Raw genomic sequence first — 12,364 nt, 5'->3', positions numbered from 1 at the left:
CTGTGTCTCAGACTCTCAGCAGAGAGTCACGAGTTAGATAGGTAAGTAAGAAATAAGTATGTAGAATAGTACAGTATCTCTTTAAATAGTATATTAATGTAATATAGTATAGTTTTAATAAAGCTATCCTTCAGCCTTCTGATCTGGAGCCAGACATCATAATTTCTTCCCTTTCCGGGGTTGCTGCATTTTACTGTAACAGGCAGTTTGGAGCAGGGCCATCTTCAATCAGACCATTCCAAACCCCTCAGCAACGCAGCCTGGGATGGATTCTTGCACCTGTCAGCCAGGATGCTCTTTGGGATGGGCAATCCCAGCATCCCTGCTATCCCACAGAATGTGTTAGGGGAAGAAAGCCAGTGAGAGAAAGGCTTCCAGACTTGTGGGAATTTGGTGAAACTGAAATGTGAGGCAGCTGGAGCACACTCAGGAATTCAGCCCTGAGGGCAGAGGATGGGAAGGGATCCCTGCAGCTGGCTGCAGTGAACAGCATGGGAGCAGCTCATCACTCTCTACAGCTCCCTGAAAGGATGTGGCACTGGGTGCCAGGGTTTAGTTGAGGTGTTGGGGCTGGGTTGGACTCGATCTTGAAGGTCTCTTCCAACCCAGGAATTCTGTGAGGCAGGTGCTGCTGTGTACTCACCGTCAGCATGTTCTCGGTCAGGATGAGCTCAGACAGATTCTCACAGTCCCCAATGGACTCTGTCACGTCTGTCAGCCGGTTCTGGTCCACCTTGAGGATGGAGAGCTGCTTCAGCTGACCTGGCCAGGGTGACAAGTTAGGTGTGAGCTGTGCCAGAGAGAAGGATGCTGTTCTATGCTCACCTGGCTGTGATCCCATCAAGGATCACAGAACCCAACCACGCAGGCTCTGCTTTTCCTCCCACCAGGCCTGCTCACAGGCCTCACACGCCTGAGGCAGATGAAGCACCTGAACTGTCCTGCAGAGCTCTGCTCACCTGTCCCACGCCCTGCTCCTGCTCTCGATGGCTGTGCCCACATCCCTGAATCCCTGATTCCCTGCCACAGACACTCTTGCCAAGGAAGTCCTGCGGTCCCCACCCGACCACGCTCACCGATCCCATCGGGAATGCTTTCCAGCTGGTTCTGTGACAGCAGCAGGTCCGTCAGTGCCACCAGCCCGCTGACCTCGTCGGGCAGCTGCTCCAGCTTGTTCTCAGACACGTCCAGGCAGACCAGGCGGCGCAGGTTGCCCAGCTCCTGGATCAGAGAGGAGAGGCCAGGCTCAGGGAGCAGGGCAGGGCAGGCAGGGCAGGGGTGGCTGCGTGCTGAGCAGACACTCACCGGTGGCAGGGCCGAGAGCTGGTTCCGGTCCAGCCACAGCTCACGCAGGTTCGGGAGCGCGCCCAGAGTGTCCGGCTGCAGAGACACGACAGTGAGGACATCAGCCCCGTGCAGGGACAGGCTGCTCCAGGGTGCTGCAAATACACCCCTCTGCAAAGCCAGGCACTGCTCTGCCTCTCGCCCCTCCCAGCAGCACCCATGGATTGTTACATGGATCATTCCCAGCACACTGGGGATGTCTGGGATGGCTGCAGGAGCTCCAGTGGCAGACACGGACACCAACAGCAGGACTGTGTCAGCAGGCAAGGCAGAGCTGAACTTGCAGCACAGCTCTGATGGACAGCAGCTGAGGGAGCTGGGGCACAAGGGGGCTCAGGGGAGATCCTGCTTTCTGCAGCTCCCTAGCAGGAGGATGGAGCCAGGTGGGGGTCAGGCTCTGCTCTCAGGGAACAAGGGACAAAGGCAAACGGTCTCAAATTGTGGCACAGAAGGTTTAGGTTGGATACTGGGAAAATTCCTCCTGGAAAGGGCTGTCCAGCCCTTGCACAGGCTGCTCGGGGCGAGGTGGAGCCCTCACCCCTGGGGTGATTTAACAGCTGTGTGGATGTGGCACTTGGGGACATGGGTCAGTGGTGGCCTAGGCAATGCTGGGAGAGTGGTTGAACTCAATGGTCTCAGATGGTTTTTCCAACCTAAATGATTCCATGATTCTAGGAGGTTGGAAATTCTGGTCTTACAGAAGAAATGCATCTCCCTCCTCTCAGACATGAAAATAAACACTTGAGTACCAATGGTCAGCTCGAGATGACCCAGTGGCACCATCAGGCATGACAGACACATGCTCACATCCCACAAACCCCCAAGCAATCAGCATTTGGGTTTGGAGTTTGCCCCACTGGAGCATGGCTCGAGTGTCACACACCTGCTCTCACAAGTGAGATTAGCCTGTGCACAGCTAAGCTGCATGAACCCCTTTGCCTCCCAGCTTTGAAGGGTTCCTGCCAAAACCCATTCCAGAACACAAAGAGTAAGATCCAGCAATAGCTTAATCCACAACTGCAAATTACAGAACATCACGGGGTATCCCCGAATGCCCAGACAACCTGAACTGTGAGACTGTGCCCTTGTTCTCCACATGCTGAGCCCTCCATGGAGAGAGCCCCCACACTGGGCTACCCTCACTGCCATGGACAACATGGAATGGCCCAGCACTCTGTGGGGCAGAAATCATATCAGAAAGCAGGAAGGCAGGAAGCTGGATGAGAAGAAAAACAGCTGGGGGCAGTGCAGGACAGAAAAGGGAAGCACCAGAGTTTTGCTGGAAAGGAAAGATCCTTGGCAGCCAGACAGGAAGAATTACCAGCCCAGAGCCTGGAAAGGACAGGGCAGGCAGTGTGTGAGGCCAGCAGGACACAAGGGCTGACACATGAAGAGAAAATTCATCTGGGAAAGATGACTGGGCCATGCTGGGCAGATCAGAATCTCCCCAAATAACCTGAGGGTCTATCCCTTTGCATTTCAGGTGGAAACCCAGTTGCTTGCACCGAGGTGCAGGATCTGCCCCTGCCAACCACCCAAACCCCTCCCCACCAGCCCTCACCTACCAGTACTTCCAGGTCATTGCCACCGAGATCCAACTGCTCTAACTTGACAAGGAAGGAGAGTGAACTGCAAGGCACAGGGGACAGAGAGATAAAACAAGAAATAAAGAGCGGAAGGTTAGCATCTGGGACACACATTGCACAAATCACATGATCTCCAGTAATTCCTAAAGCAGGTGGGGCAATCCTGACCTTTCTCACGGTCCCTCTGAGCCCAGCACTTTGTAGAGCTGGTCCCTTCCCCAGGCCGCACCGTTCACCCCAGGGAATTGGGTTCAGAGGCTCCAGCAGTCCCACTGGTACCAGTTTGCCTCCTGCCCCTCCTACCATAACGCAGCCTCGGATTAAAAGCACAAGGAGAGAGCAGCCACACCTCCCCATGGCTGCCCGCTCCGCAGCGAGGACAGGGACCTGGGCACGGACTGACAGGCAACAGGAGGTGCTCAGCAGAGGACAAGACGTGTGGGGGGCAAGGGGAGCACACAGCTGCAGGGACAGGGAGCAGTGACAAATTCCACAGCCTCAGTTCCCCAAACAGGATGCTCACGCTATTGAGGAGGAGGGGAAGATGACAGTGGCCTGATGTTTGGGGTGAGGTGAGCACGTACAGACAGAAGCTCACGATGAAGGCACTGCACAGGACCTGTCCACGCCCACCCAGCAGCCCTGAGCACCCCACACACCACACCTGGGGGAGCACAAGGCCTGCAGTCCCACAAACCCAGGGCTGGGTTCTCAGGACATGGTCCAGGTGCTCATTTGTCCTCACACCTGAGTCTGACCTGTCTACTGCAGCTCCACCTCCCCAGAGGACTGCTGCCCCTCACTGTGTGCCAGGGTGGAGCTGGCAGCCCTGCCCACTCCCCCAGCAGGGAACAGCTTCATTCTCTTCTTAAGGAACCATTCCAATTGAGAAATCCCCATATTTCTCTGAGAACAGGTCCACCTCCCAAGGCCACCCAAACCAAAGCTGTTGGGGGCTGCAATAAAAGGGAGCTGTCTTGCCTGGGCCAGGCTGTAAAAACATCTGGGTTACTCAGGAAAATTCATTTCCTACTGCATGCAGCAGTGGATTTTGAGATAAACTCCAGAAAAGGTTTATCAACAATTTAACCCAAAGGATCCTGTTGCACAGCATTCCTTCACCATCAGTGTACACCAACTCTAACTCCTCTGAAGGTGATGCAGCCTTGACTGTCCCTTTGCACCTTCACAGCCTGAATTCCCAAAACAGGAACAAGTGAGCCGTGGAATCCACATTGATTGACATTTGGGAAAAGATCACCCTCCACTATTCCATAAGAATCCACGAGAGCTGCCCTTCCCAAGCCTCTGGCTGCATCTCATCTGCATGGGAGAAATGAGGGGTGATCACCAGCTGTACAAGCTGAACCATTTCAGAACTCGGTCACTATCACAAGACTGACCAATTACACAGAATTTTGGCAAACAAAGGTCACTGCAAGCTGGATCTTTCAAGAAGCTCTACAACAACAAAATATCAAAAGGACCCTGATGCATTTTGCTGCTCCAAACTCTCAGGATTGAAGCCCACCTATCCACGGGGCTCAGGAACCCTGGGAACAAAGCAGCAGCCATTTCTTGCTTAAGTCATTCTCCTCTTTGGCAAAGTCACCTGATCTCATTTAGAGCTGTTCTTATGCACTGTGTGCAGCCAGAGTAAGGCCCAGAGCCTCAGGCAGAGAACCCCACAGCACTACTGAAAAGAAATGGTTCTGGCCATGGACTGCCATCTTGTACTCGACTGATACCTCTGATCAGAACTACCTTGGCCTTCAAGATCCACGTCCTACTTCTGGAAATCATCCCAAAATAGAATCTGAGGAATTGGGGAAAGGTGAAAAGAAGCTGAATTTGCATTACAGAATGAGTATCAAGTCTGGATTAACCTTCCAGTGAAAACCACCAAAACCTCATAGCACACTACAACTATCCTGCTGGATGGAACCCAGAACTACCAAAGGGCAACACCGGAGCACTGGGCAAGAGAGATCTCCACAAAAACCCAAGGAGTGTGGTCACAGACTGAACTCTCAAGACTCCAGAGACCTGGTGGTTCTGAGATGGCCAAAAGCTATTGGGACTATCTTCTCTGCAGTCTGGAAGCCCAGCCTTGGATGCAGCTCCTGCACCTCTTTGCTGACATGGTGTAGCCCAGCTGTGGTACCTGCCTGTGTGAGCACCCAGGACAGGAACAGACAGAAGAGCAGCCCAACACCAGGACCCCAACTCCTCCTGCTTGCCAGTTCTCAGCCCAGAATAAGTGCTCAAGGCCAGGCTTGGAGCACCCTGGTCTAGGGGAAGGTGTCCCTGCCCAATGGGCTGCAACGTGATGAGCCTTAAGGTCCCTTCCAACCCAAACCATCCTGGGCTTCTGTGATAAGGAGCTCTAACCCACATTGTCCTCTGTGGTGATTCTCCACATGGGACCATCTCAGCTGCCCCCTCCTGCCACCCTTCTGTGATCTGCTGAGTGGCACCAGACAAGGCCATCGTGTGATTCTGGTCTGTGCTCCCACAGGCTGTAACCACGGGGGGAAGGGCCAGCAGACAAACTGAGCTCCTGCCAGGAACTCTAAGAGAGCTCTGAGGACAGGTGACAACAACTGTACACATCACACCTTCACTGAGGAGCTCATGTGGCCCCAAAACAACTGCTGTTCAAAAAGGAGTCAGGCAGAATCCTTTCAGTGACATCCAAGGAAGGCTGGGGGAATCATCAGTGGGATGCATAAGCAGGCAGGAAAAGAGCTGACAGAGCTGATGGAGGGTAGAAAACTCAAACTCTGATGGCCCAGAGCAAAGACTAAAGCAGCAACTGGACAGTTCTCCACATCCATCCACCTGAGAGCATGACCTCGACCAACCACGTTCCTTGCCAGGAACTCATCCCTACCCCTGACTCCAGGACGTGGAACAACACTTACCTCTTCTCCCTTGCTGCCTTATGTTTTGTCTGCTGCAGGGGAGGCAATTACCCCATCCAGAACAACCAGGAGAGATACCCAACAGAACAGATGCCAGAAGCAAAATGGACCCTTCAGTTGTATCCTGTTGCTCCTCAAATCATGAGCCTCACTGTGCACAGAGCTCCTCCTACATCCCCATCCACAGTTTTCTCTTTCTTTCCAAAAGAATCCATTGCCTGCTCCATCTCTTCAGGAAAAACGGGGTTCTCACTATTTACAGCAGCTTTTTTTTGGGAACCCTGGCTATTCTAAATCAATCCTTACACAGGCTGAGAACAGGCTCTGAACATCCTTTGCTGCTCTCCAGCCCTGCACCATCCTCTCCCCTCCTTGTCCCAATTTATGGAAATCCAGCAAGATGCAGCCTGTTTGTGCCCAGCCTGAGCCCTCCCAAGCCAAGTGACGGTGCCTGCACTGGTCCCTGAGGGAGCAGCAAGAACAACCAGGCAGGAGACTCCTACAGCCCCCAGGCAGACACTCACGTGGGGAGAGTCCTTAGCAGATTCTCACGCAGCTCCAAAGTCACCAGGTTTGCCAAACTGCAAGAGAAAAGGGAGCAAGAAAGCCAGGTTCACTGGACAGGGCTTCAGGGATGCAAGGAGCTGCTCATCTCCCTTCCCTTGGAACCACCCCTCGTGTCCTGTGCAATGCATGGATGTGCACACATGGATGGAGACACGTGGGAGAACAAAAACACAATGAAAACAGCTCTGGTGGACACGAGTGCTCGCTGCAGTCACAAGGAACAACACTGTGCCCACACTCAGGACAAGGAACACGCTGTCACAACAGGACTGTCTGCCCAAAAAGGTAAAACCCCTCACGTGTGGAAAGCCAAACCCCATGGGAGAGGCACTGCACCCCACGAGGCCATTGGCCAGCAGCATAAATCTGAATCAAACGTCATCAGGCAGCCCACACCTGCTTGGAAAGGGGCAAATGGGCACTCAGAACATAGGGGAAGACTGGATTTGAGAAGACTGGATCGATCCTTGCTGTGCCACAAACCACAGCAGGAGAAGCAGCTGGGAGCAGGGCAGGAACCTTTGTAGGAAGGTCTTTTAACAAACCAAGGCTCAGAGGTGCTCACACAGCACTGTCAGCACCAGGGCAAAGCTGCACCTGGCTTGTCCCTCCAGGTCCTGCCACCATCCTCAAGCCAGCAGCAAGGTGTCCCCTTCCCAGCCCCCTCCCCGCTGCCAGAACAGGCCATACTCACTTCCCAATGTCAGTGGGGAGGCTCTGCAGGGACACATCGTTCAAGGCCAAGTGGCCCAGGCTTCGGAGCTGGGTGAAGCCCTCAGGCAGCCTGTGAGAACATGAGCAGAACTCCATTAATCCTGCGTCCAAAGCACAGAATCCCCCAAAGCCAATCTCATCCCAATTCCCACCAATGTGTGGAAAGGAGAACAGGAACCATCACCAACCCTGGCTGCTGATCCAGGATAAGTTCTGCTTCCCAGACCACAAAACCCACTTGCACCAGACATTACCTGCCCAGGATGGCAAACTCAGCCCTGCAGTACTTGAGCACAAATCCCAGACTAAACCATGCCATGGGATCATTTCCACTTGAAGAAAGGAGGGCTCCCAAGCATTCCATGTGCCCAAAACAAGGGATATCTCTATAGATGACACTGCAGCATTCCCCAGGACCAGGCACCATCACAACAGACCCAAGGTGTGACAGAACAGGGAAAAACCCTGGAAGGGAATTCCTGGAGGAAATTCCTCTGCTTCCACAGGCAGCTCATAGAGCCCCCTCAGCACCCACCCCCCTGACTCATCTGGACCCTGAGCAGAAAAAGCTCTGACAAAGAACACCTGGTGCAGAAGGGCTGGTCACTCCTGTGGTACAGGGATTGTCACCAACAGAGAGGCTTGTGCCACTCCAGCAGTGCCTGGGACCAGCAGAGGGAGCAGAGTTAAACGTGCCTGAAACCTGGACAGCACCTGCCCTGAGCACAAAGGGACGTGGACACCTGGGGCCACACTGGCACCTGCAGGGACCCCTGCAGCAGGACAACAGTGCCTGGAAACGTGGCTCACCGAGGCAGGGGAGCCAACTTTATGTATTAAAAGCTCCAGAGACAGAGTACTGAAAGACAAATCAGAGATTCCTGCTTGGGCACAGCTCTGGGCACTGAGGTAAGAGGGACACAACCAAACACGGGGTACAAAGCATGGCTGTCCTCAGTTCTGAATAACAGAGAGGTGGAAAGGGGGCTAAGAGGGGGCAAAAAGGGCTGAGAGTGGGGCCCAAAAGGGGCTCTGGGGAGCAGAGGATGGCATACAGGCTTTTTCTCCTCTGCAGCACAAGCCCTTATCCATTCTAGTGTGTGGCCAGAGCAGAGGGGGAGCGACAAACTGATTGCAAGAGGACAGAAGTCCTCACTGTTGACACCAGTACAACAGCAGCTCATCACCCACAGCCCCAGGCCCCGAGGATGGAGCACACCCCAGCTCCTGCAGCACCAAGCATTCCACTGCCAGGAGAGCAGACACTGCAGCTTTGGGAGAGGCAGGGCAACCCCAGGCCTTGGCTTCACACGGAGACAATTGCAAGATGGAGATCAGAGAAAGCCAGGCACAATGTGCAATTCCAGTCCTCCTTCTCAGCTGGACTGATGGGCTGCATGTGCCTTCCTACCTGGAGAGAGGATTCCCACTGAAGTCTGCAATTTCCAGGGATTTGCAGAATTTGATGCTTTCAGGAATTTCTGGAATGTCTGGAAAAAAAACAGGTGAAAGAACAAGAGAGGCCTGAGAAAATGGGACAGCAGGTAGTGGTGGCAGCCTGAGACACGGTAACACAAGCCCACAGTCACAGGTGAGGAGGGGCACAGCCTCTCCTGAGCACGAGGGCACGGGAGCACTGTGGTGTTTGGCACCTGCTGCTGCCCAGCTCTGGCCTCACCGTTGCGGGAGATGTCCAGCTCCACCAGCTGCATGAAGTTGGCCACCTCGGGGGGAAGCCTCTGGATCTCATTGTCGCTCAGGCCCAGCTTGCGCAGGTTCAGAAGCCTGAAGAAAGGCTGTGACAGAAGTGACACAACGGGGTCAGCAGCAGCTCTGGGGAACATCCATCTCGTCTCAGGAGAAGCCTGAGCATCCACCCTGAGAGCCCTGCCTGCTCCCACCACCCCCCTCCCAGCCAGGGGCAGTCCCTGTACGGAGCAGAATCCCCACGAAGGGTTGCGAGGGATGAGGGTAAAAGAAAAAAGGCACGGAAGAGTTTAGGCTGATCATTCATTTAGCATCTGGTACCCCACTGCTCCCCTCCCTCCTGCACAGGATACAGACCAGACATTCCCTGTTCCCTACAATAACAGCTCCTCTCAGGCTCTGAAGCCCAGCACCACAGGGAAGTCGCTCTAGAGTGGCTTGCAGCAGACACTTGAGTTTGTGAGGCGGGTCCAGAAGGGTCAGCAAAGGAGAAACACAAGGAGCCCACCAGCCCAAAGAGCTGTCCCTGCTGCTGCACACGCCTGCTGTGCAGCACATTTGGTCAGGACATCAGTGGCAGGGCCCCACACCATGAGGGACAGGCTTGTGCCCCTTGTGCCAGGTGGAAAAGGCACAGGTGAGCTGTCAGCACGGCCCCAGGTAGCACTAAACTAGAGAAAACATGAAAATTCCTTTCTAGAAACACCACAGCCATAGGAATGGTGGCAGGAAGGGCCTCACAACATCTGACTTTTTCACACACCCCTTGGGGCTCCCAGAAGTCCATCAGCTGCAAATGGCAAATTCCAGGACCCACCAATCACTCCTCCAAGTCACCACCAGCCCCAGCGAGTTCACTAAAGACAATGTACTGTAATTATCAACTGACCACATACTGCAGCTGGTTCTAACCACTGCCAGAGGTCAGCTCCTGGACAGGATGGGAGCCAGGACTGGGGTGTTTGCTGCATTTCCTGGATTGTTTTGGAGTACTGGGAATAACAAACAACAACGTGGGGCCACTGCAGGAAACGCTCAGAAGTGACCGAAAACAAACTCAGGTCTGTGCAGTGACAAGCACAGACCATGCCTAAATCACATCACCCCTGGTTGTCCTCAGAGACAGAGGCAGGGAGGGGTCACAGCAGCACAGGAGAGGCAGCCCTGGGGTCATCCAGAGGTCCCAAAGCATGGCCAGAGTCGGGGCTACTCCTGCAGCCCACACTGAGAGCGACCAAACCAGAGCGAGCTCTGAACCTCCCTCCTCAGGTGCCTTTCCAGGTACCCACCTGCCCAAGAGCTGCTGGGACAGACCTCCCCAGGAACACCTGCAGGGAACCTTCAGGTGTGGGGCACCCTCAGGGCCCCCCTGCACCGCGGGAAACGAGAGCACAGAGTGGACAAGGGAGGAGCAAACATAACCCTCGAAGGGGCACAGAGCACAAGCAGCTGCTCACAATCCTGCAGTGAAGCTCTGCTGGAGCAGTTTCTGCACAGATCCGAGGCTCTGCAGCTCCCAGGTCCCAGCCAGGACACACTGCTGGGCACAAGTGTGTGTCTGAGGGGCACAAACCCCAGCACAGCCCCTGCTGCCCTGCTTACACTCTGCACAGGGAAAGTGATCAGGGATGAACAGCTCTGATAGGAAATTCTCACCTCTGATGTCCTAAAGGACCATAACAATTGTGTCATGAGTAAATAAATTTAAAAAATAACCCCTCACCAGCTCACCACTGGCCCTGTTTAACTCTGTTTATCTAATGCAGACCAGCTCATTGAAAAGGAAGTGGGTGAAAGTCTAAATGACAACAAAGGTTCAGGGGAGCAGGAGTTTAGAGACTTGATTTGCTATTGTTTCCTAGAGCCTTCTCCTAATTTTAGAACGCAAGGAAATTCCAGACAAGACATGGTGCTGACCTGCCAGAGTCTGCACACTGGAAAATAACCACAGGGACTGAGCAGCCACAGCCCAGGCTGCAGCACTGCTGCCTAGGGCACACAGGCAGCTCAGAACACATGTCCACACTTTTAAATGGCATTACAGCAAACGGGAATAAACCCGGGCTGTGCGTGGAGCAGGAGCTCCCAGCTCCTTCTCTTTACTTAGAAAGAAAATTAAAAGGTTTTTAAACCCCCTGGCACTGCCAGAGCTGGGCACAGCCCACGTGCAGAGCTGCGGGAGCGACGTCCCACTTGGCAGAATCACTTACACCGGACCTGAATAAAACATTTAGAGGGGACAAAAAGTAAAACCAGCCAACAGCATCAGTGGTAGCCAGAAAAAAATAATGTGAGAATTACAGCGTTTTCATGCCTGAATGCAGGTTTTAGATTTGCCAAAGAAAGATGGCAAGAGGATGTGACCAAGAGCTGCAAACACTGTCTCTGACACGAATTTCCATGTCATTTCCATCTCAGTATTCTGGGAGCTGAAGACTTCAAGCTCAGCCCAACAACTCAAGGCAAAAGCTGCACAGGAGATTTGCTTGTGACACTTGAAAGTGAGAACAAATTGATTTAAAAATTCTTACTAGAACTAAGAGTGAAACCTTGATTACACGTCTTTGGAGTCTGGCAATTATCCCTTTTGCTAATCAAAGTTCACCCCAGTTCCCAGAGCTGACAAAGCAAACCCCTGGATCTGGCACCACACTTAACATCTCCAATAAAGAGAAACTCCCTCAGCTTCAACGTTTTCTGATTTATAAAACAAAACACCACCAAATCTGCACAACCCAGATCCTTCAATGTCCAAACTGGACTCAGAGTAGATTAAAAATAGAAGTCTGAAGAAGAAAAAAAGGTAAGCCCAATCTCCTTCTGTTTCCTGGCAGCCCTAAAGCCCAAAAGGACCAGCACAGAAATATTCCAGCACACAGGAATCCAGAATCAGCACATGGGAATCCAGCAGCTCAGAATGTGATGGAAGTTATCACTAACAAAAAAAAGAACTAATGATTAGGGGGTACCAACATAACAGCAGCTGGGTGTAACTGGGGGAAAAAGACTCTGCAAAGCAGGGTGCACTACAAAGATACTCTCTGTTGAAGCATGGGAGTATTCACAGGGTAGATAAGGTGGAAAACAGCTACAAAACTGTCCTACAATTCAAATTCAGGGACATAAGCTCTTACAATGCCCAGAGCAGAGCAGCCACAGTGCAACCAACTGGAAATACATTAAACAGTCATTAATTAGGGACAGGTATAAAGGGTTTGTAAAGAACCATATGTCAAAATATAAGCAACGCTCCACAAAATGACAACCTTGCAAAAAAAGGCAGAAAACTGTGAAATTTGGGCTCTGCAGCAGGTTTTCAGATGTAACACCCTCCCTCAGCAGCCCCTTGAGAGCCAAATGCATGCAAACACATTCAAGCGTTTTCGCTAAGTTCTCAAACTAAATTCAGGTACTTCAATCTTTAAAAAAGACAAAAAAGGGCAACCTAGACCCATGGATTTTTCCAGTCAAAAGGGACTGAGATAGAATCTGATACAGTATCCTTTGTATATTACAGACCTT

At 52.7% G+C, this 12,364-nt stretch overlaps 1 protein-coding gene across 14 annotated transcripts in view; it reads right to left on the bottom strand.

The window, feature by feature from the left end:
• SCRIB (scribble planar cell polarity protein) overlaps positions 1-12,364 on the bottom strand; it is a 107,630-nt gene that overhangs the window by 80,228 nt on the left and 15,038 nt on the right. For all 14 annotated transcript variants that reach the window (XM_053990092.1, XM_053989986.1, XM_053990028.1 and 11 more), the window contains exons 2-9: positions 8,814-8,931; positions 8,547-8,625; positions 7,116-7,205; positions 6,379-6,435; positions 2,910-2,973; positions 1,306-1,380; positions 1,077-1,221; positions 644-762 (exon numbers count right to left, since the gene is read on the bottom strand). In XM_053990092.1, coding sequence (XP_053846067.1) covers positions 644-762; positions 1,077-1,221; positions 1,306-1,380; positions 2,910-2,973; positions 6,379-6,435; positions 7,116-7,205; positions 8,547-8,625; positions 8,814-8,931 — 747 coding nt within the window. The remainder of the gene's footprint in view (positions 1-643; positions 763-1,076; positions 1,222-1,305; positions 1,381-2,909; positions 2,974-6,378; positions 6,436-7,115; positions 7,206-8,546; positions 8,626-8,813; positions 8,932-12,364) is intronic.

This window comes from Vidua macroura, chromosome 1, assembly GCF_024509145.1.
Source record: "Vidua macroura isolate BioBank_ID:100142 chromosome 1, ASM2450914v1, whole genome shotgun sequence".
NCBI lineage: Eukaryota > Metazoa > Chordata > Aves > Passeriformes > Viduidae > Vidua > Vidua macroura.
This window is presented reverse-complemented; position numbering and strand designations above follow the sequence as displayed.